General features: G+C 48.0%; 9 protein-coding genes and 1 non-coding gene across 10 annotated transcripts; 6 read left to right on the plus strand and 4 right to left on the minus strand.

Annotated features, from left to right (window-relative positions):
- Positions 1-457: 457 nt before the first annotated feature.
- BDQ94DRAFT_141265 (uncharacterized protein) lies at positions 458-1,453 on the minus strand. The gene has a single exon (XM_026765789.1). The coding sequence runs from the start codon at positions 1,288-1,290 to the stop codon at positions 553-555; it is 738 nt and encodes a 245-aa protein (XP_026627331.1). The 5' UTR covers positions 1,291-1,453; the 3' UTR covers positions 458-552.
- Positions 1,454-2,045: 592 nt separating this feature from the next.
- Positions 2,046-3,738, plus strand: BDQ94DRAFT_169277 (peptidase S8/S53 domain-containing protein; the record flags this gene model as incomplete). Its single annotated transcript, XM_026771251.1, has 6 exons — positions 2,046-2,111; positions 2,170-2,298; positions 2,349-2,381; positions 2,715-3,020; positions 3,084-3,195; positions 3,242-3,738. The coding sequence occupies 6 exons, from the start codon at positions 2,046-2,048 to the stop codon at positions 3,736-3,738; spliced, it is 1,143 nt and encodes a 380-aa protein (XP_026627332.1).
- A 547-nt stretch (positions 3,739-4,285) lies between these two features.
- Positions 4,286-5,945, plus strand: BDQ94DRAFT_158818 (uncharacterized protein; the record flags this gene model as incomplete). The annotated part of the gene is made up of 2 exons (XM_026769002.1): positions 4,286-4,533; positions 4,565-5,945. 2 exons carry the CDS (start codon positions 4,286-4,288, stop codon positions 5,943-5,945), a joined length of 1,629 nt encoding a protein of 542 aa, XP_026627333.1.
- Positions 5,946-7,304: 1,359 nt separating this feature from the next.
- On the minus strand, positions 7,305-8,339 carry BDQ94DRAFT_169279 (zinc-dependent alcohol dehydrogenase family protein; the record flags this gene model as incomplete). The annotated part of the gene is made up of 1 exon (XM_026771252.1): positions 7,305-8,339. One exon carries the CDS (start codon positions 8,337-8,339, stop codon positions 7,305-7,307), a length of 1,035 nt encoding a protein of 344 aa, XP_026627334.1.
- A 1,078-nt stretch (positions 8,340-9,417) lies between these two features.
- Positions 9,418-11,724, plus strand: BDQ94DRAFT_141268 (major facilitator superfamily domain-containing protein). The gene is made up of 6 exons (XM_026765790.1): positions 9,418-9,739; positions 9,816-9,865; positions 9,915-10,031; positions 10,085-10,236; positions 10,288-10,656; positions 10,712-11,724. Exons 1-6 carry the CDS (start codon positions 9,593-9,595, stop codon positions 11,371-11,373), a joined length of 1,497 nt encoding a protein of 498 aa, XP_026627335.1. The 5' UTR covers positions 9,418-9,592; the 3' UTR covers positions 11,374-11,724.
- Positions 11,725-12,510: 786 nt separating this feature from the next.
- BDQ94DRAFT_158821 (uncharacterized protein) lies at positions 12,511-13,431 on the plus strand (the record flags this gene model as incomplete). The annotated part of the gene is made up of 2 exons (XM_026769003.1): positions 12,511-12,804; positions 12,859-13,431. The coding sequence occupies 2 exons, from the start codon at positions 12,511-12,513 to the stop codon at positions 13,429-13,431; spliced, it is 867 nt and encodes a 288-aa protein (XP_026627336.1).
- Positions 13,432-14,187: 756 nt separating this feature from the next.
- BDQ94DRAFT_158822 (5'-methylthioadenosine/S-adenosylhomocysteine nucleosidase family protein) lies at positions 14,188-15,476 on the plus strand (the record flags this gene model as incomplete). Its single annotated transcript, XM_026769004.1, has 2 exons — positions 14,188-15,304; positions 15,367-15,476. 2 exons carry the CDS (start codon positions 14,188-14,190, stop codon positions 15,474-15,476), a joined length of 1,227 nt encoding a protein of 408 aa, XP_026627337.1.
- A 273-nt stretch (positions 15,477-15,749) lies between these two features.
- Positions 15,750-15,822, minus strand: BDQ94DRAFT_t128. Its single transcript has one exon. It is a non-coding gene; the product is annotated as a tRNA-Phe (tRNA).
- A 484-nt stretch (positions 15,823-16,306) lies between these two features.
- On the minus strand, positions 16,307-17,416 carry BDQ94DRAFT_169283 (glycoside hydrolase family protein; the record flags this gene model as incomplete). The annotated part of the gene is made up of 1 exon (XM_026771253.1): positions 16,307-17,416. The coding sequence occupies one exon, from the start codon at positions 17,414-17,416 to the stop codon at positions 16,307-16,309; it is 1,110 nt and encodes a 369-aa protein (XP_026627338.1).
- Positions 17,417-19,375: 1,959 nt separating this feature from the next.
- On the plus strand, positions 19,376-21,171 carry BDQ94DRAFT_177831 (glycoside hydrolase family 72 protein; the record flags this gene model as incomplete). The annotated part of the gene is made up of 5 exons (XM_026773004.1): positions 19,376-19,453; positions 19,509-19,546; positions 19,582-19,634; positions 19,682-20,410; positions 20,465-21,171. 5 exons carry the CDS (start codon positions 19,376-19,378, stop codon positions 21,169-21,171), a joined length of 1,605 nt encoding a protein of 534 aa, XP_026627339.1.
- Positions 21,172-22,728: the final 1,557 nt, after the last annotated feature.

Genomic DNA, 22,728 nt, shown 5'->3' on the forward strand with positions numbered 1-22,728 from the left:
CACCCACCCAACTACTAACCTCCCGGCGTGTGGCTTGAGTACGGCTGAGCGGACGGGAAGCCCTATTTTCCACACCCTGTGGTCGTATGTACCAGATGAATTGTAAAACCAAAATATCTATACAGAATGCTTTAAGTGTAGTTACATGGGATTGATCACAAGGGATCCATAAACCATATCAAGCAAATAGTGAGAATGAATCTAAGTGACAGGTAGGTCTCGCTAGTCCTGCTAGTAATTATCTGCCGCTTACTCCGCCTCCGACTAACTGTGCGAGAAACGCTGCAATAAGCACTGCGAGATGCCTTGCCTTCAGCCAAAGATTTCATAACGTCCTTCAGCCCGACTAGGGACGGGTCTTGAAACACCACCGTCATTTTGTTATCGAGTCAACGAGCAACGTCCATACATGATCGCTCGAAATCTACAGGTTCCTACATGTAGTTGTTTAGTCATTCGTTGGTGTATTAACATCTGCGGAGAATTATTCTCGATAATGCATATTGTATCAATTGATGGTAACCCCCTTCCCTACATGTGTTCTTGCTATGATCAGATAACACGTTCCACTGTCCAATTGTCTAGTCCATCCTGCAGCTTCTCGCGGACTTCAAAGAAGGGCCTAAACACCGCTTGGATGATATTATCAGGATGATATCCCTCAGTATAGCCGCCAGTCTCCGGGTTAACAATGCTTGCTCTAATTAGCGGCATGCCGACCACAATCTGAGCCTCCTGCGGAAGCGCCTGTGCAAAGAGGCGGCTGAGAGTTTGCGATGCTGCCTTAGCAGCACACAGTGAAGAGGCCACCACCTGCGGCTCCTTATCAAGCGTGCCGCCAGTGACCAGGAAGAGCGGCCACTCACCCTTAGAGACACGGTCGGTGTTGGCATTGCGGGTGAACCACTGGCCTGCGACGAGGGTACCCACCGCAGAGACTTGGAGGTCGAGATTCAGCCTCTCCGGAGTGACTTCCGTAATGTGTGACTGAGCGACATGGGCGGCATTGTAATTCAATACATCAAGCTTGCCACCAAACTGTTGAGCACACCAGTCCAGGGCGCTTGTCAAACTAGCGGGGTTGCCGGCATCGGCGGTACGGTAGATCACCTTGGCGTTTACGCTTTTCTGAGCGGCTTTGACCTCATCGGCGATATTGGACAGGTTTTTCTCAGAGCGAGATATGAGGGCAATGTTCCAGCCCACGTTTGCGAGCCAGAGGGCAAGCGAGCGGGACATGGCCGATCCCACGCCGATGATGACGATGGAGCGGTTCGGGCTGACGTTCATGGTTAATGTTCTAGATAGTGGTGATGATCTCGATCAAGGTTCTGACGGTGTGTGCCAGAAAAGGGTACTTTCCTGAGCACCAAATATAATATATATAAGTGAAGAGAGTTATTAATCGTGCCGACCAGGGATCTGTTCGAACGTTCGATATCATGCAAGAAAGAACCGTCACAGTGTTGAAGATAATCTCCGAGACGGTTTGATGATCCCCGCATATCATTACATAAGTGCGGCCCAACCTAAACAACGGTTGGACGGCTCACACGGTTGGGCAGCCCATCCTGGTATCCCATACAAAAGATGTCTTTTGATACTACTATATCAAAACCACTACTAGAGCTTGAGAAGCAGTAACTTTATAGATAGAGTATATATATAAGAATAAATAACTGATGATTTTTTCAGATTTTTTGAAATTTCCTTTATATGGAATAGATTGGAAGATTTACAAATGTAGATAGAATACAGATATCGTAGTATAATATAGTTTTAAAAAAATTTCTTAAGATTTTGAAAAGCATCTGATAAGTTTTAATATTATTTATAATCTTTATATCCAATTTGAACTCGCTCAGTCCTCTGAAGGTTGAGATATCTTATGTTTAAAAGATCTTTTGTATTGGATTACTAGATGGGTTGCCTAACCGTTGATTACAATATCCAGAGGGTGGATAGTTATATCAGCACATCCACCAATACTAAGTTGCTAACTTCTTTCACACATTATTGTCAAGTACATATTCTGCTTCGCCAAGATGGCTATTCTGCATCTGGTTCTTCTGAAGTTCAAGCAGGATGTCGCTGCAGCTACTCGGCAGAGAGTAAGTGGCAATACTGCTCGTTAGCACATTTCGACATCGAGGTATGGAAATGGAAAAGTTTGACATTCGTACCGACACCATCGTTCGAGTTGCTCCTGGAGCAAAAGAGGTCCACCTGTACTCCCACGGGAATACGGCAATACTGAGAAGTTGGGCATCGAAAACAGGAATTGCAAGGCTGAAAAAAGTAAGCTGGCGTAAGCTTGGTGGTCTTGATCCCTCACTAACCTTGAATAGCTAGAAGCACTATTCGTTGAAATTTATCCCAAGGTAAGATGGGGACTTTTGCTCATCCTAGCGTGGCTTGATACGTGGCTGGCTCTCAGCAGTGCTACAACGAGAGAGATTGTAGGGAGCACCAGGAAGAATTTGAAAACAGTCTGCTGAAGCGCTGCACTCATCTTAAATCTTTCGGAGTTGATGTCATCCCATACAATGTGTCTTTTAGAGAGACTTCTAAAAAAAAGCCGGCATTACAACGGCCAATGGGCCCGAAAATCGACTGGGGACCGAACATACAATGTAAGGCTGCTAAGCCTGAATAAAGTCCTGTATTTGTTTATGCTGACTTCAATCTGAATTAGGCCTAAATCGGGCGAATAGATTGAAGAACTCTCTGGCTACATGGGATTTATGGCGCAAATCAACAGTCATCTTGAGGGTAAGCTAAAGGTAAAAGTAGCCATCTTAGATGATGGCGTCAACCTGGTCGAAATTGAGGAGGAAAACCAAAAAGGGGAATCCTTTAGTCCAACGCAAGAATACTGGGTTGGGCCTTGCAAACACGGGACGGCCATGGCGAAGTGTGTCCGACAGATCTATCCTAGCGCAGAACTCATTATCGCCCTGTTGGATGATTCACGTTCAAACGATAGTCAGCATCCCTTCACTATTAGGTCATGTACTCAGGTATGCATCACATCACTGTCACCCTAACCAAGCTCCCCAAGGCTAAACAGAGGTAACGACCAGGCACTCCGATATGCTCTGAGAATGGGAGCAGACATTATTTCCATGAGCTGGAGCTTGGCGAGAGAACAAGATTCCACAGACAACGACAAAGCCGAATTCGAGAATCTAGTCAGTGAGACTACGAAACGACAAGGCAATCCTTTTTGGTTCACACCCAGATGAGAGTGTCAATCACGAAATAAGTTGGTTCGCCCCAGTCGGTCTGGATAGTGTCATCAAGATCTGCTCCGCTACTGACTATGGCGCTATTACCCAAGAGAATCTCCATACAAGACCAGACTTTCTTCTCCCGGGCGAAAATGTTGAAGGTGTCTGGAATGGGGTGCCTACGGTCCGAGGAAGTTCATTTGCTACTGCCTATGCAGCAGGACTCGCTGCCTTGGTGCTGTATACACTCCAGGCCAACAAGATATTCTCCGAGGAAGATGCGGAAGATGATTTTGAGGAATACAAACTGGCATTGGAAATAGTGAAACGACATCAAGGAATGATAAAGGTTTTCCGGATCTTGGCCAAGAAAGATGCGGAGGACATAACAGCCCGCAATTGCTTTATCCGGCCGAATTCGAACTCAAAGTGGATGACACTTTTGATGTGGACCTCAAAAAGCATTTACGGAAAGTTGTATCTCAAATTGTTTCCCAAAAGGTCCTGAAGGCTAAATTCTCATGACCCTCGTTGCCTGTACATAGCTAAAGAAGCATTGGAGCCACACATTCTGCTATATATAGAACAGGCAGCTCATTGTTCAGAATTAATATCAAATAACTACTCGATACGACAGTGAAAAAGATAGATTCTAAGGAATTGCCGGTTTCCTTGTTACCCAAGCAACAAACCCCCACTAGCACTTCAGTTGACATCGCTTGCAAGAGCAATTTGGATTTTCTCGCTGATTCAGTGTGGTTGGGCCCTTCTTGTTAGTGGGAGGCTAGCCTAGGCTAACCTTTAGTGTATGTAGCGCGCCCGTCTGCTACCGACGCGCCCGAAGTCCCGATCAAACCTGAGGATTGCTGAGGGTGCCCGGATCCCTTGCGGACTGGAGGGATTTCCGGTGCTCGAGCATCTCCTGAATATTCACTCTGAGCTGAGCAACGTTTCTACAAGTCCTTTCCAACACCAACCCTCGCAGTTCATTTGAATAGCGATTCAAGGTTACGATTGCCGCATATCTTGGTGCGGCCGAAATAAACTGGTGCAAGATGTCTATCATAAGCCTGCCCATAGAGATATTGACTCGCATTTGTGAGCATCTAGAGCCTCAAGAGTGGGGTGCGCTCCGGATTACATGCCACCAAATATATGGCAATACACTGGAGGCCTATGCGACGCGCTACTTCAAAAGTCTCTCACTTCTTCTTACTCGTGATAGCCTTGGCCATCTGGTGGAGGTTGCAGCAAGTGAAACTCTTCGGAATTGGGTTCAAGAAATTTGGATCATTCCTAATTTGTTTGAGGGTTGGCCACAAAAGGATAAGGAGATTCAAAAGTTTGGGTTTGTCAATAAGGAAACAGAGAAGAATGTTAAGAATGATGCGCGGTGAAAAGGAGGAATCAACATCAACCAATGCTGAGGCTGAGCTTGACGCTCTATTTGCCGCTTACGAAGGTACATTAGCAGAGCACCGTGCTATCCTTGACTCAGAACTTCTTGGGGTCCTTGAAAAGTGCCTGCCGCGCCTCAAGAACGTCACCACGGTCGGATTACGGTCTTACCCCCTTGAATTCCTCCTCTCGAAAGCAAACTATCGTTCATTTCGCTGCCTTGGCTTACGGGAATTGAAGAAGTTCAACACCGATGATGTACGTGGTCATTTAACATTCGCAAGTTTCCGCAAGGATATGTTGTCCACGCCTTTTGGTTTGGCAATCTCACAGGTGCTTCATGCCATAATCAAATCCAATCGGAAGGTCCGATCGCTCCATACGTGCGGCAATTACGCTTGCGGGATGAACTTGGGGTCCTTGAAATTGCCAGAGTCATGGTATAGATTACTGTTGCCACTCTTGAGCGATCTGACGGCTCTTCATATGTGTATCCGCATTAAGGATCACGAACAAGATAAATTTGAGGAAGAGACCTTCAAACGTCTTCTCAATATTCTGGTCACAGTTGCACCCAAATTGAAGATACTGACATTTGCCCAATGGAGTCCCTGGGAAGAATTAACCCCCTTGTACTTTGAGGAACTCTCCGAGAAGATCCGGTTTTCCCAGCTAGAGGAAATTCATCTCCACTCGATTGAGGTGACAGTGGATACGCTTAGACAATTTCTTCAGACAGCAGCGCCAACCTTGAAACGGCTGAGTATGAATATGGTCAGCTTGACGGATGCGATAATTGCAGCGCGAGATCCAGGGCCAATCACTGAAGAGAGAAGTAGTTGGGGCTCTTCATTGTCCACTGAAGTGATAAACGAGATAAAGATGCTCTGGATGCGGAGCTTTCAGTTTTTGGCAGATAATCTGGAGCTGCAATTTGTCCAGTTGTCTAAACTTGGTTACCGTGGGAGAGAAATAAAGTTGCAAGATGACTTATATATGGAACGTGGGCAGCCGGATGCACAGCCGGATTCATGTGCACAGCCTTCTATCGACCCGCACGATTTCTATTCTGATCCAAAGGGTGGCCATTTGCTAGATTTCTATTTTGATGCTGAGAGAGCGAGTATACCTCTCAAACGATGGATAATGCAGCTTCAAATGGAGATGTGCAATCCGTTGAGCCGTGCACCTTGCCGACTCCCAGGGACCAGCGGTATGAGCTTCAACCGGGAAGGGATGAGGTCCCTTATTATGTACCAACCGGGACATGTGCCAGTGGAAGATCCTGGAAGACGGTCGGCGATTTCAGAGTTCTAAATATGTTGGATAAGCAAGGATACGATGAAGCGTCGATGACAATTACAATAGACTCGTCCCTCTGAGGTATGCACATGTAAATAATTAATAAATTTCCAGATGTCAAGGTGGGCTTACTAGTAGTCAACATATACTATTAATACATATAAGCTTCGGCAAGAGAGAGAGCAAAGAATTTGGGATGCAGTAGTCCTGGATTTACTCATCTAACTGATATTGAAGAAGACCTAAATAAGTAACAATAAGAATAATTATCTGTAACCGAAGGCTATTCAGAGATATATAGACTGCTTATACTAGAGCCACAATGATAAGATAGTCATACTGTTATATACAGGCATGTGTGCTAACGGAATTGAACTAATGGATATTATAGTAATAAAACATGTTCTAGTATACCAAAGGTCTGCCTGAAGGGCTACACCGAATGTTTTCTGTTGGGTAAAGTGCTTGTTGCATCCAAGGACATCTGAGGAAGAACGTCCATGCCGACATTCGGGTTCCCGATCACGGCCTGCGCCGCGCCATGCAAATGGGCTTGAATCTCTTCCGAGGCGGAAAAGATATGATATAATGAATAATAATATATCTTCAGTATGATAAAAATAAAGCTACAATCAGGATTATGCGAATATAGGCTGATAAACTGTGTGGATGATTTGTAAGAAGCCAGTCTGACAAATCCAGAGTCCAGTGCCAAAGCCAGGAAGGAGCCCCCACTAATAATGATATTGACAAAGGACCTCATAATTTTATTCTTTACTTTTCTTATATGATAAAGCTATACCTTCTCTCATCAAGTATTTTCGCTGATTATTTTATTGGCATTAACTTTGAATCATCTCATGGTGAATACCTTTATGCATGAGTCAGTCTCCACTATTAACAGTATATTTAGTCAAGTACCATATTATCTGTCTACATCTTAATTAACCGGGAGCTCACTTATACTAGAACTGTACCTATCTCTTTATTATTAAATTCAATTTTATTGAATAGCAAGAATATTACAAGTCTATAGACCTGTCTATGCTGACTTCGCGTCGCCTATCTTACCTTTAATATGTAATATTACAATAACAGCTTTCCAGACAAGTGATTTCAACAGTGACGGTACCAGACTTTTATATAAAAATAAAATAATATATTTTATATTTATAGATATAGATTTGTATATGTTACGTTCTGCTGAATTTTATCTAAATAATTTATTATAGGGAGACCTCCTCGTCTGTAGACCTCATGCATATCCCTCTCAAGACAATTCTCCTGTCTAGAGGCCCTTCCAAACAGACCTATATCTTCGTATGAATGAGGCAGCAGATTCAATTATCACACATGCTAAGACCGCAGATCAACTTAATCATTCGCCTTAGTCACTTCAATAACAACTTTGCCAACTTGCTGTCCAGACTCTAGCCTTTGATAAGCTTTGCGATATTCCGCAAGAGGATACACCCGATCAATAACAGGTCGAATCTCGCGCGATTCCATAGCTGCCAGCATCGCTTCAAAATCCAGCCGTGAACCAACAGTTGACCCGGTCACCGTGAGGGACCGAGAGAGTATATTCATGGGTGGCAGCCCGCCACCGAAACCACTTGCAAATCCAATCACGACAACCACGCCACCTATTTTAGTCGACGCTGCAGACTTCACAATTGTCTTCTCTCCAGCAATATCTAGCACCTTATCAACCCCCTTGCCATCAGTCAGGGCAAGTATCTCGCGATCCCACTCAGGACAGGTGCTATAGTTCACCACAGAATCCGCGCCTAACTCTCTAAGCTTAGCGGCCTTTTCATCCGAGGAAGTGATTGCCAGCACGCGGGCATTAGATAGCTTTGCGAACTGTAAGGCAAAAAGTGAGACGCCTCCCGTGCCCTGTATCAGCACCGTCTGGCCCGGATGCAGCGGGTCGATCTTATTTAGAGCCGTCCATGCTGTGACCGCCGCACAGGGGAGCGAAGCAGCCTCGACATAAGAGATATAGTCCGGGATACGAACAAGTGCGTCCTCATAGAACACCACAAACTCAGCCAACATTCCATCTATAGCAAAGCCGACGCTGGTGGATATATATTCCGGGATGAACGGACCCCCGATCCAGGCCGTGGCGCATTGGACAGCGATCCGATCGCCGGGCTTGAATCGCGTCACGCCTTTGCCGACTGCCACAACCTCGCCGGCGCCATCGGAGAGGGGGATGACATCCTTCTTAGTTTCCACGCCATATTCTCCCCTCAATAGGACCGAGTCGCGGTAATTCAGCGAAGCAGCGTGTACCTTGATGAGCACTTGATGTTCGCCAGGGCTCGGTTTGGGCTCATCTCGGAACTCAGTACTAGATTTAGTGCCGGTAGAAACAACGCGAACGACTTTCATTTGCGACATGGTTGGGAACGGAGAAGGGGGTAGAGAAAGAGAGAAATTTGGCAATGTGATATAATAGATCAGATATGCCTGGCAAGGATTAGTAGCTTTTTATACCCCAGGTATAGAGCCCCTCGACATTGCGCTCAGCGTAATGTGACTAATTGCATTAGTAAGTCAATTATTAAGCGTTGTAGAGTGCTTATTAGTAAAAGTTGAAAAGAAACATCAAGAGCTTTTTCCGTGCTTTTTTGGGGATTTGCAGGTGGGATCTCCGAAAGTGGGCTCTCCGAAAAGGTGGGAGGTGCAACATATATTGTGATTGGCCATAGGAGAAGCTTGATCTAAGCAACAGCTCATCTGCAATGTATAAGGTTCTACTCAGCCAGAAAGCTATTACCAAAAGGCGCATCGACGGCGCCACAAGGCACAACATATCCGAGATCAAGGCTCAGATGTGCCAACATGTGATAAGACGTGTAGCCACCGGTAAGCATATCGCCTTCTGTGGATACCTGAGCATTGTAGCTCCAATTCTAGTTTACTATGAATTTGCTTAATCGGATCGCAAATTAGCTTACCAGCTTCATAAGGCTTTGACCCAGGCTCTGGTCTACTGATAACAGATGAGTCATGGAAATTATGGTCCCACATAACCATGGGAGCTTTTATCTGTTATGTTGCCACACCAATGTAAAAAAATATCATTCCTTGACTCATGGCAGAATCAAGTCCTTCTATTCAGTGCTGCCACAAAGAGCACGTGTCATGCTGGGCATCAGCCCTACGAAAGCTTTTATATACCACGTGCCGACAAAGCGGCAAAACTCCGTCCCTAATAAGTAAGTCCGAGCAAAAACAGGAATATCAGTCCACTCGGCATCCCCAGTCAAGATATCTCATCCGAAGCCCTACCAGCCATGCACCAGTCAAACAGTGCTTGGTATCAACGTGGATGAAATGGTGCGCTTCATGAGCATCGCATCTTATCCACGGCTCCACGCACGTGAACCCGCATGCGGCAATGATTGGTTCGGCTCCACCGAGCTTTATCTGATGCCACCAATGGCACGAACGCATGATAACAAGGATGAGATCCCTTTTGCGGCCGGCTCCTGATTGGTGGTCACACTTGCATACGCATGTAACTATCCTAGTAGTAGGAGGCTACACGCCCAGATTAAAACCCTGCCCTCGTGCTCATCCTGCTTGAGGGCAACGGAATTTTTCACCAATCCATCTCCTGCTGGTATCTTTTACTTCGTCACATCGCGATGTCTGCTGAGAACTCATGGCAAGACTCTCAGTCGAAGGATGTTGGCGTCTTGGAGACACACGTCCAGGCTGTCGATACTCCCGACGCTGATCCTTCGGCCGAGTTGTCCCGCAAGAGACAGAGTCTCTCCGACTTTTTGACCATTGTCGGTACCCCCCTTTGAAAACAGATATACTTTGGTTGCATAACTGCGTGGGAAAGGTTACTGACTGGCATTCTAGCTCGCTAGTGGATTCGCTCTCATCAGTGATGGCTACCAGAATAATCTCATGTACTTACCCCGCAGACGATGTGCCAAGCACCCCGCTGATTGCATGCAGGACTATGACCAATGTACTCCTGAAGGCAGAATACCCCAAACAATACGTTTCGGCTGTATCTACGCGTGTATCAAATGCCCTGCTTGTTGGAGAAATTATCGGCCAGATCGTCATAGGGTATGCCCGGTATCCGTTTCTATCTGGAAGGAACCTGCTAATCGTGCGCCAAGTCTGACATGCGACTATGTCGGCCGCAAAGCTGCCATGGTCTTCACCACCCTAATGATCGTAATCGGTGGTATCCTAGCCACCGCATCGCACGGTGTCACTATCGACGGCATGTTCTGGATGCTGACAGTTTCGCGTGGTATTATTGGCTTTGGTACGTGCATGAACTTTTCCACGTTGACTTGAGTGGTGCTAATTGTCTTAGGAACCGGTGGTGAATATCCCGCATCTTCGGTTTCAGCATCCGAAACAGCCAATGATTTGACCTTGAAGCAGCGTGGTCCAGCTTTTATCATGGTGACCAACTTTCCGCTGTCATTCGGTGGTCCCTTTGCCGTTTTGGTCTTCTTGATTGTTTTCTCAGCCTGCCAGCAATCCCACTACAGCACCGTCTGGCGCGTCTGCTTCGGTATCGGGTGCATCTGGCCTCTGTCCGTGTTCTACTTCCGATGGCGCATGCTAAACTCCGCACTCTATCGTCGCGGAGCCATCAAGAAGCAAGTACCATATGGTCTGGTGATTCGTTATTACTGGAAGTCACTCATTGGCACTTGCGGCGCCTGGTTTCTCTACGGTACGCACCCTTTACCACCAGCTGATCTATCAATCCCATCTAATTCTAAGCACAGACTTCGTCACCTTCCCCAACGGCGTTTTCTCCGCCACCATCATCTCCTCCGTGGTCGGGGACGACTCGATCCTCAAAACCGGCGAATGGCAACTCCTCCTGGGAGCCATCTCCCTGCCCGGTGTCTTTCTTGGAGCTCTCCTCTGCAACAAACTCGGTCGCAAAAACGTAATGATGATCGGTTTCGGCGGATACCTCATTTTCGGTCTCATTATTGGCTGCGCGTATGAAAAAATCACCAAGATTATCCCACTCTTTGTGGTTTTCTACGGCTTCATGCAGAGTTCTGGCAACTTCGGCCCGGGAAACATGCTCGGCTTGCTTTCATCGGAACTCTATGCCACCGGTGTTCGAGGCACTTGCTATGGATTGTCTGCGGCTGTGGGAAAAGCAGGTGGTGCTATTGGTACCCAAGCATTTACTCCCATCGAGGATAACCTAGGTAAAAAGTGGACGTTCATCATTGCGGCTATTTGCGGTGTTGTGGGGATTTTGGTGACTTATTTCTTTGTTCCGGACATTTCGGGTGAGGATTTGAGATTCCGTGATGAGAAATTCCGGGCCTACCTTGTGTCGAAGGGGTGGGATGGTGCGATGGGTGAGGATGATATGCAGGCCTTGGCAGATGACAGCATTCCGCCGTCTTTCAGGGAGACAAAGTGAAGGGGGGTCCTTGTTGGGTATTGGGACGGAAAAGATGGTGAATGGTTTGTTTGCATATACCTTTAATGATTTTCATGATTGATGTCTTGAAAGAATTAGTAATAGCTTAATGAAGTACAAGGAGGGTGTCTGCCACTACGAAGGGGTTCGGCCAATCCTTCTAGGGTCGCAACCCCTTCATCAGTTATAGAGAGAAGGCGCGATGCCCTAGGATTTCCTGATATTCTAGAGATGTTCTGGCATGTTTTGACTAGAGAACTACGCTCCATCCTTCATCCTTTGACTGGCATGTACACTGCAGGATCTTTTTGTAATCTCGGAACTCCATCTGTGGCGATCAGTGAAACAAGGGGTACATCTAGGAAGTGATTCCCGCGCTCCAACCACCTCCCTGGGACCTGCATACCCGCCCTGGCATGCAACGGTTGCCAAGGGGTGGGCTTGACAGCACGCCGTTGGTGGGGTTTATTCAGTTGTTGTGAGCTTGTGAGGATCAACACACCCTTAGTGCTCTCTAGCTCCTTCCCTGATTTCTCGGTATCCAGGCTCCCCTTCCCGTGCTTCTCGTGCCAGTCAGTCATAGACAACATAGCAGTGAGGTATAACCAAGTGCACTATAGCACGTCCAGCAGGATACTGCACCTATAAGGAGGTCACCAATGTAGTGGTTCCAGTTGACAAATTCTATTCCGGTTTCTGTACAGTGCAATAGCATTTCTGCCTTGCCGGCTGAGCTTACTCTCAATGCCATCTTCCCCGTGCTCTCAGGTATACCAATCAAGAACTCTGTCAACTTCTGTCAAATTTTCATGAGTCAGTACCACCACATTATGGTACCAGAGAACTAACAGCAAAGCCAGTCGGATCCTCTCTCTTCTTATATCCCCAAGGGGTTCTATCACGTAAGCATTTGCTTCGATAAAACAGTCCCCACACTTTCCTGGACAGGAACAAGTAAGTCGGGTAAGGAATCCGCACCGTTACACAAAGTCTCGCACGGTAGATGCAGGGTCTGTTTTAAATCCCTCCATTAGCCGTTATCTGAATTGTTGTCCGACTTAAATTATCTATCTTCTTTGGTTTTTTTATAGGGTGTATCTCACCCTTTCTTTAAAACACCATCCTGAAGCAGTCACAATGAAGAAGAACACAGGCACTTTCTGGGCTCTCATCCCAAGCTATATTTCTCTGGTAGCTGCATCGTCATGCTATGCACCAGACGGCTCACAAGTAGCCAGCTCAATATACCAGCCATGTGTCTCTATTTCAGGTGTACATTCAATGTGCTGTAAACTGAACGATGCGGATCCAGATACGTGTGATCCCTCAGGACTTTGTCTAACAAGCGGAGGAGCATATTATCGGGAGTTCTGCACGGACCAATCGTGGAATTCGACGAATTGTTTGCCCAAGGATATCTGTGGCAATCAGGTTCGTCTCTTCCCCATGTGCAGCAGACGACCGAGTAACTAACTATATTTGTAGAACGGCGGAAACTCCGACTGGACCTACCAACTGACTAACTGCGGCGATGGATCCTGGTGCTGTGGTAGTACCACTGCCTGCTGCAATACATACGAGACATTTACTCTTGACTCAACACTTGTCAAGTTTCCTTCTAATTCCGATTCCGATTTAGACTCCAACTCCAACTCCAACTATAACTCCGGTTCTACTTCTGGTTCTGGTTCTGGTTCGAATTCTGATTCTGACTCCGATGCTTCTGCTACCTCTGCTGCCACAACAGGAACTGGGACCCCACTGGGTGACGATAGCAGCGGCATCAGCAGCGAACAGGATCAGTCCGACCCTGACAAGATGAAGAAGATCGCGATTGGCGTCGGAGTTGGAATACCATTAGCCTGCATAGCCGTGGCTATGCTGGGGGCTGGATATGTCTGGGGCAGAAGGAGTATGAAGAAGGAGATGCAGCCGAAATTCCAACATCGCATTCTGAGTCTTCCGCTGGAGAAGCCAAAGGGCGAGATTGGATGTCCGCGTTCCGCGGACGATGCTTCAAGTGTGTCTCATTGTCTAGAGATGGTGCGAAGCCCATAAACATGAGATGAAGGGGCAATGGAAAGGAGTTTCTTGGGGTTTGTAGTGGCTGTCTGTTTTGCCTCAGGAGTATTGTCTGTCCCGACTTCACTAGGCTGTTGTTGTCCCCGGTGGGGTTTATTGATATCCCCTTTGTATTATTATACTGGCCAAATGTCTGGGTGATCATAATGTATTATTTAGATAGTCTTAATCGATACCTGGTTGCTGTTTCACCTCCACTTTGCTCTGATTGTTTCTTGCGTTTCACAGCTGGTATACCTATAATCATCGTGTCTTTTGAATTCAAGATATCATGAACCCCCGGGTAGGGGGCATCTATGCTACAGCATAGCTTTTGGAAGGTATTGTTCAATGTTGGAATAGTGACAAGACCTTTTTACCCTACTTACAACGATAGACTTCTCTGCTGAACGTAACATCGTTTTCTACATCCTGCAACCACTCAGCCTTGCATTAGGCCCGTGACAGCTGCAGCCAAGACAAGGCCAGACTATAGCCTCATCCTACACGCTCTGACCAGCAGATCGGACATGCTACCCGTCCACCTCAGCACTCGGCGCTTAACTCCCCAACAGATTTCTATCCGCCAACCATATAGCAAATATAGCCGCTTGCCAACATGAGTCGGATGCACTTGCAGTTGACAATCATAGATAATCCAGACAACCACTCAATACATCCCACCCCTACTTTATATATATACTGAAACCGCCCAACCCCAACAGCACGACTAACAACCACACCCCCTTCCAAATGCCCCAGTCCACAAAAACAAATCAGAATCTTCCACCACTCCACACCTACACCATCGCCTACATCACCGCCCTTCCTAAAGAACAAACCGCCGTCCTCGCCACCCTCGACACCATCCACCACCAGCACATCCCTACTCCCGCAAGCGACAAAAACACCTACACCCTCGGCTCTATACCACCGCACAACATCGTCCTAACCTGCCTCCCCACCATGGGAACAACCGCCGCCGCAGGCGCAGTGACATCTCTTCTTCACATGTTCCCGTCCATCAGGTTCGTTCTGCTCGTTGGCGTGGCGGGCGGTATTCCGAGCAATGGAGTACGATTGGGTGATGTGGTTGTTAGTGTGCCGGTTAGTGGTGGGTACGGGGGTGTGGTGGGGTGGGATATGGGGAAATTAGTAGCTGGGGGTAAAATTGCAATGCAACATGCTGGAGGGAGCTTGAATCGACCGGCGAGTAAGTTGCTTGGGGCGGTGAATCGGTTGAGGAGCGAGTATGAGTTGTTTGGGGTGGGGGTTGGGAAGGTTTTAGGGACTTTGGAGGGGAGGGGTGGGTTGGGAAGGGAGTTTACGAGGTGCGAGGGGTTGAGGGATCCGATTGGTTTGGGGGATGGGGAAGGATGGAGATGGTGGTGGTGGGGTGTTATAGGGAGGATGGTTTGGGGGATTGTTTTTGCTGTTTTGGTGGGTGTTTTTGGGTTTGGGTTGGAGGATGTGAGGTTCAAAGTTGGGAAGGGGAGGAATAAGGGAGGAGAGACGGGTCCTGAAGGTGAAAAGAAGAAGGGAGGTAAGAAGCAGGTGAATGTGCACTACGGTCTCGTTGCATCCGGGAACTGGGCTGTGAGGGATGCCAAGGCACGAGATGCTCTCAATAAGAGGTTTGATGGGCAACTGCTCTGTATAGAGACGGGTGGAGCTGCCGGAGTGATGAATGAGATACCGAGCATTGTCATCCGTGGGATTTCAGATTATGCGGATGCGAGTGCGAATGAGGATTGGCAGGCATACGCTGCTACTGTGGCTGCGGTTTATGCGAAGGAACTGCTGGGGTTCTTGCACCCGTGTGTTGACCATATGGACATGCACTATCTTTCTAGGGTTGGAACTGAGAGTGGTAAGTGGGTACCTCTCTCATGCTTAAGTTGAGGGATCTTAGCTAACCTCCCGATTGCGAAGATGTTTCCCAAGAAAAAGAAAATCTAGGACAAACAGGATCCACTTTCTCCAGACACCACAAACGCCTGGTATCTAATCCGGGTACACCTCCTGAGTACAGTCTACAGTGAACCTGCTAGTATGCCGAGAGGATAGAAGGTATCCAAACATTAGCGTGTGTGAAATGATTTGGTAGGAGGATCTGTACGAAAGGAGCCAAATCATCGCTATGTTCTCCCTTGTATGATTCACACGATCAACCGATCTACACGTCTTGCAGAAGAAGCCTAATAGAGCTCGAAATTGCCTACATTGGCAGGCGTATCCAACCAATCTAAGCGTGAGATTCTGTGGTGGAGCTGTCTTACCTCTACCCGGGAGGAACAAAAAAAATGCAAAAAGAATGGGACAAGCCGGGCTTGAACCGGCCACCTCCAGATCTTCAGTCTGACGCGCTCCCAGATGCGCCATTGTCCCTTGTTCTTGAAAATTGGCTACACTTTTTGTTATATAAGGCAAAACTAAATACAAGCCAATCGACCTTATGTTATCCGATCGGAGTGGCTGCGGAATTAAATTTTGGGCGACTTTGCAGATCCATGATTATCACGCCAAGAATATACCCGATCGCTCTTGATTACTCGGTACTACTCAGTCGGGTTTAAGTCATGAGTTTAATCTAGTTTACTATTCGCTGCTAATAAGAATGTAGGACAAACTGGCAGCCAATTTTCTCGCGCGTGCTTCTTGATCTATATAGATAGCCTGGAGTGTCATTGACAACTTTACAATAGATTGAAAACAATATCATGAAGAAATATCTTATATTAACAGCCAATATCTGCGCTAAGCAGCGAAAGGATACTTGTTGAAGCGAAAGCAAGTCAAACGCGACCGGAACATGGGCGTGGTGTCCCAGATTCTACAGAACATTTGGTGTCAAAGACAGATAACAGCAGATCTACCATCCGTATGCGGGCTTCGTGGGCACCGAGTTCCAGGAAGCCTGCGGTGTAATAGAAGCTGTCTTGGTGTGCGTTGCAGTCTTGGTGGACGTGACAAACTTGGTGGTCTTGACCGTCTTGGTTGACTCTGCAGTCTTGGTCGTGTGGGCGGATTTGGTACTGGTGGTCTTGGAGGTCTCTGTTGTCTTGGTTGTCTTTGATGAGGTCTTTGTGGAAGTCTTCGTTGAAGTCTTCGTTGAAGTCTTGGTGGAAGTCTTGGTTGAGGTCTTGGTCGAGGTTTTGGTCGAAGTCTTGGTCGACGAGGTCTCAGAGCTAGAAGAAGACGAAGAGGTCGAAACATAAACCTTGCCCAGAGCATTGACCGAGCCACTGGTAAGCAAGTAGTTGTTTGCGGTATAGAAGTAAGCGTAACGGCCCACCTTGGGGTGAGAGTCCATCCACTCGATAGATTTTTCAAGGAAAGTCTTAGCCGTGGACTCATTGGTGATACCGTTGGTGTCGGAATCCAGGGCAAACTCGGTGAGCCAGACCTCGTCGATATCATACTTCGAAGCAGCCTCGATAGCCTCCTTCATGTACGACTCGAGCTGAGCAAATGATCCACCGTACCAGTGAACAGCCATAGCAGAGATGTTGCAGCTCTTGCAATCGTTCATGAAGGACTTGAACCAGCTGATGCCCTCGCCGGACTGAGTGGAGGAAGTGATGGCCGGACTGACAAGCTTGGCGCTATCTCCGTACGGAGTGATGTACTTTTTGTACAAGGTGGCCGCCTTGGAGGCACCGATGTTGGCCTGCGAGGCGTTGTCCGGTTCGTTGAAACCCAAGATATGTTTGCTGCCATCCTTCAATGCAGTCTTTACTGCAGAGTCCCAGTCATCCACCGAGTCAGTACCCCAGAGCATCGGCACAAATTCAACACCGGAGGGCATGTTCCCGTTCTTCTTCATGTCCCAGTTGTATGACCACGACATACTTCCGGACTTGCTGTTCGCTAGGGTACGGACAAGGGAAGCATCGTTGTAGGCTGCACCGCGCTTGCTGGAAGAGGCTGCGGCACAGGCAGCCACCAGGGCAGCAGTGAAGAGCTTCGAAAAAGAGACCATATTGCTACCAAGACGAATTGAGCTTCTGTTCGTATATAACGCGAGTTCTCGTTGGTCGAAAGCAAAGAAGGAATGTAATTGACAAAACAGAAAAGAGTGATATGTCTCGTCAAAGTGAAAGAGCGATTGCGATGTGAAGGAGTGACACTGTGCGCAGCACAGGATTATGATAGCAAAAATAGGGACGCACGAGTAAGATGCAAATCACCCAGGGAAAAGGGCGGTTTTATGTAGGTACACTGCATTATGAGCAGCTCCCTGCGACTACCACAGACGGCCTTGCATCAGCCAACAGCAAACCAGCCAAGTCCGGCTCAGATCCTGGGATATATTAAGGATCAGATAGATCCCAAGGCCTGGCTTACGATAGGTTACAAGAGCATGAACAGGAGCTCATGCAGCCAATGTAAAACAGCAGTCAATGGGGCCAAATGGTGCGAACAGGTATGACTGGGAACTCCTGTCTCATTCACAGCCCGGTCAGCTGGGCCATACTAAACCAAGTTGGCACAGCTCGTTGGGGGCCATCTTCCATCTATATTCGGTTTCGAGCTGATCGATGCTTTCCCCAAAATGGATTAGGGTGAGTATAAGTCACGTGGTGAGTTATGAAAACCACGTGTTGAGCTGATTATCTCAGCAACCGCTTAGTAATATGTAATTACACTTCACGTGATATAAATTCTGGAAGCGGACCGAGAAAAGAAGTGAAGGATCGGCGGGTCAAAATCTGGTGGATCTCGGATGATGTCTATTCCATCATATGGTTCTGCAGAACGATGAATCTGGGATAACCCACTGCAATCCTGGCAGAGCATTAGGCGAGACTTGAAATTTTGGTTGACTTTTCCCACCTACAAAATATGATGTAGATGGCATGCATACACGGCGATCAAATGCACAGGCAAGCGCCCAATTCGCCACGAAGGAGGCGCAGGCATGACTCGTCAAGTTCGCCATATCGAACTTTCGTGGAAGACTGCTAATTCAGCCTTCGGGAGAAACTCTGATTCGGAGGTGGTTTCCGCATTGGTTGGCGGCGACAACAATGACTGTGTCCACCGTGCCGAGTGCACGTTCCTTTCCAAACCCATTCAGTCTCCTTGCAATCCCAAGTCGTTATCCATAACAGTACTATTTCAACTGACAATGTGCCCTGAATTCCTCCACTTTGAGCTTGATCCTATTCAGGGATCCGTCGTAGATGGGGGCGAAGTGAGAACGATTAGATAGACTTCTTTTTGCGAGGCATTGGATTTGTTCTTCGGGAATGAAACCGAGTAACCATGGCAGGATTTGACGCTTGCCCATCTCCCGAAGTGGGTCGGCAGGCAGCCATTTATCTAGACGGCCGTTTATTGATTGGACTGACCACCCTAAGGTTCTCGGCTAGTGCCGTTCTCATACGCATGCACTTACGTGATGTTCTCCTATACCAAGAAGCCCTATCCCATTCAGGCTTCGCTTCCACGAATACAGAGTTCGGGAATCCCGGTACGGAGTCAACACATAGAGATGGATAGTTGGAAATCTCGTCTCGGATGAGAGACTGCGTCGTGGCGAAAAGGCTTGACTTATATGTTCGGACCAAACTGGGTGGGGATTCAGCAATGACTCCTATCTATACTGGCGATGGCTGCGTGGGGTATTCGCGGACCTCTGACGCGTCACCACCTATTCATGGAATCAAGGGGATGAAAGCATAGACGGATTTCTTGGCCGTGAGAAGTTGGATCCAAGACTCCACAGGTGCGGCAGCATTTCTACAAAAGCCCTCTTAATCGCGAAGGGGGAATGAAGTCGTACCAAACTCCCACTCTCGTTAATAGTCAGGCATTGGTAGACCCAAGCTCAACTTTTACTGCCCATTAGACTTTCTTTCGTTTTACAGTTTTTTGTTTATATACCAGTACTCTCGTTTGTTTTCGCCAATTGTTTGATCTTACAAAGCATATCATTATGAGACTTCTCCATCTGGCTGCTGGTGCAGCCCTTTTCGCCAGCTCGGCGCTCGCCGTCGACCCCATCGAAATCAAGGTATGATTCCTTCTAATTCCCTTCTTCTAGCATTTGCAATGCTCATTCCATCTAGGGTTCCAAGTTCTTCTACTCCAGCAATGACACTCAATTGTATGTTTTCATCTAATATGCTTCCACCGTATGAGATCAAGTTCTAACATGCTTCCAGCTTCCTCCGCGGTGTGGCGTATCAGAGTCGGTAGCCTTCCTCCTGGGATATCGTTCAAAACTAATTCTCCAAAACAGAGAGCACCACTGCCGACCCCTTGAGTTCCAAGACCACCTGCGAGCGCGACATCCCCTACATGAAGGAGTTGCGCACCAACGTCATTCGTACCTACGACATTGACCCTACAGCCGATCACGATGATTGCATGCAGCTTCTCGCCGACGCTGGCATCTACGTTATTGCTGATCTCTCCAACACGAGCGTCGCCATCGACCGCAGTGATCCTGCCTGGCAGCTCACCCTGTACAACCGCTACACCAGTGTCATTGACGCCATGGCCGGTTACAACAACACTCTCGGCTTCTTTGCTGGCAATGAAATTGCTAACAGTGTTGGAACCACTGAGGCCATGCCCTACGTCAAGGCTGCCATCCGTGATATGAAAACCTACATCAGCAACAAGGGATACCGTACCATTGGTGTGGGATACGCCACCGCTGATGTTTCCTCCATCCGTGCTGACCTGGCCGACTACATTAACTGCCAGTCGGAGTCTGTCGGTATTGATTTCTTCGGTTACAACATCTACTCCTGGTGCGGTGACTCGACCTACGCGGAATCGGGATACAAGGCTCGTACCGAAGAGTTTGCCAACTACTCCGTCCCTGTCTTCTTCTCCGAGTACGGTTGCAACAGTGTCACACCTCGTACATTCACTGAAGTTGCGGCTCTCTACGGCGATACGATGTCCCAGGTCTGGTCTGGTGGTATCGTCTACGAGTACTTCCAAGACACCAACGACTATGGTTAGTCCCCTCTATTCTTCGCTACCTCAGCATAACCATTCTAACCATCTACAGGCCTGGTCTCCGTCATCGACAGTACCAGCGTCAGCACCATGACCGACTTCAGCTACTACTCCAAGGAAATCGCCAGCGCCACCCCCAGCAGCACCAACAAGGCCTCCTACACCCCCACCAACACCGCCCTCCGCAGCTGCCCTACTGAGAACTCCTCCTGGAAGGCCAAGGCCTCTCCCCTTCCCCCCACCCCGGACTCTGATCTCTGTGAATGCATGGTCGACGCCGCCACCTGCACCGTCAAGGACTCCCTCGACTCCGACGACATCGGTGACCTGATGGGCGAGGTCTGCGGTATGATGTCCTGCTCCGGTATCACCGGCAACGGCACCACCGGCAAGTACGGCGCCTACAGCATGTGCAACAGCAAGCAGCAGCTTGTCTTCGTCCTGAACGAGTACTACGAGAAGCAGAAGTCCGCCGGCAACTCTGCCTCTGCTTGCAGCTGGGGTGGCTCCGCTACCACCAAGTCTGCTACCTCCGCCACCGGTTCTTGCAAGACTTACATGTCCGAGGCTGGTACTGCCGGCACGGGTCTCGTTACTTCTGAGGCTACTGCCACTGCTGGATCCAGCGATTCGACTGCCTCGTCTACTTCCGTCTCTAGCACTTCCGCTGGTGCCAAGGCCGTCCATGTCGGTTACTTCCAGCTCGCTGTTTACGTGGCCGTTGCTGTTGTTAGCGGTTTTGCTATGATTATGTTGTAGATGGACTGAATTAGAGAGCCCGCTGTTTTTGTGGGGTCGTTAGATCGCTCCGGCGTGTTCTTTGTTTCCGCTCTTGTTGATCGAGTTTGTACTTGACAATTGGACAATATTATCTTTATCCAGTATATATTTATCTTCTTATTACTCTAGATTCTTTTTCCCAGCTTAATCTTTATCGGACCCACTTTAGGCAAAACATTCTCATCACAGTGGGGTTCAATTTTTTTAACACCATGGTTAAGCATTTATGCGTGTTTCTATAATTTCTCGCGCAGTGGAGGTCAATATATCGATGGTTTTACTTGGCGGTGTCCGTTGAGTTTGATTATGTGGAGCAGATGGGGAAGGTTGAAAGGGAGGCATGATGGTGGGTTTATGGGTTTATATATACCCGGGGGGACCTTTTGTTGAAGGTTCTCCTGGGAGAGGTGCCATGTTCAATGTTTGCTAGGGGTGGCGATATGGGGTAGTCGATATATGGTGGGTGGATGTTGCATGGTGGAGGAGACAAGGGGGAGAAGGTCGGTGAGATAGTGTCCGTCAGTATGCACCACCTAGGATCGATTGCAAGCATTACTGCGCATAAAATTGTTTATTTCACCCGGCCTGATACCAATTTCTCTGCCTTGCCTGGTCGTCTTCTCCCTCTTTATCCCAATCCCGCCTCGATTCCCAAGCTCCACCAACAATTCCATTCCCGTTCTATATTCTCCACTGAAGAGCTACCGAGGAATGCGGACAGGATACAATATACTGGTTAACTGCCATCGCATAGTGGAGGACCGTCCGTTGTCTCAACCTCCCCTGGGCAACTCGTGACCGCACAATCTGGCACGGTGAAGAAGATACACCGGAGACGTTGCGAATTGTCACGCAATAACTCGCTTGCTTTGCTAGGTGTCGGTTCGTATGGCTGGCTAGTAGCTGATAGCTTCTGTAGAACTGAGCTGATTACCAGGGCGGATGAGACGATGAGCTTGAAGTGACGTCCAGACAATGACTATCGGTAGACAAGGGAGTCATCGCAGCATAAGCCTTTCTTGACCACCTCGAGGAAAACCAGCGCACGCACGGGCATGGTGAAGCTTCCCCGCGGGACTATCTGCATTGGGTGTGCGCGCTGCAGTTTCTCCTGTTCGGCTGCTGGTTGGCGGGTTGTGCATATAGTAGAATTTCGAGGTCATGGTGCATAAAGGTGATGTAGACTGCAAGATTAGGTGCGATACCCGCCAGTGGCTTCTATAGTATTGGGTCTATGTGTCGTAGCTAGCATTATGGATTCTGTGCAGGTTGGATGCAAGCTGTACAATGTACGCAAAGGAATGCATGTTTGCTGAGACCTCTGCGGCCAGACATCCTGTGTGAGCTACTAGCTCCGATGGATTAGACCTTCGGTCCTTAGCTTTATCTCTGGAAATCCGCTCTGTGGCCCTTGTGACAGTTCTGGTGAGAATTAGGTATGGATGCGAGTTGATTAACTCAACTATGTCGACTTTACTGCCGGGCATAAGCACCGGATCATAGCCGAAATATATACTCGCACAATGATCCCCCAAC

Source organism: Aspergillus welwitschiae, assembly GCF_003344945.1.
Source record: "Aspergillus welwitschiae strain CBS 139.54b unplaced genomic scaffold BDQ94scaffold_12, whole genome shotgun sequence".
Lineage (NCBI taxonomy): Eukaryota > Fungi > Ascomycota > Eurotiomycetes > Eurotiales > Aspergillaceae > Aspergillus > Aspergillus welwitschiae.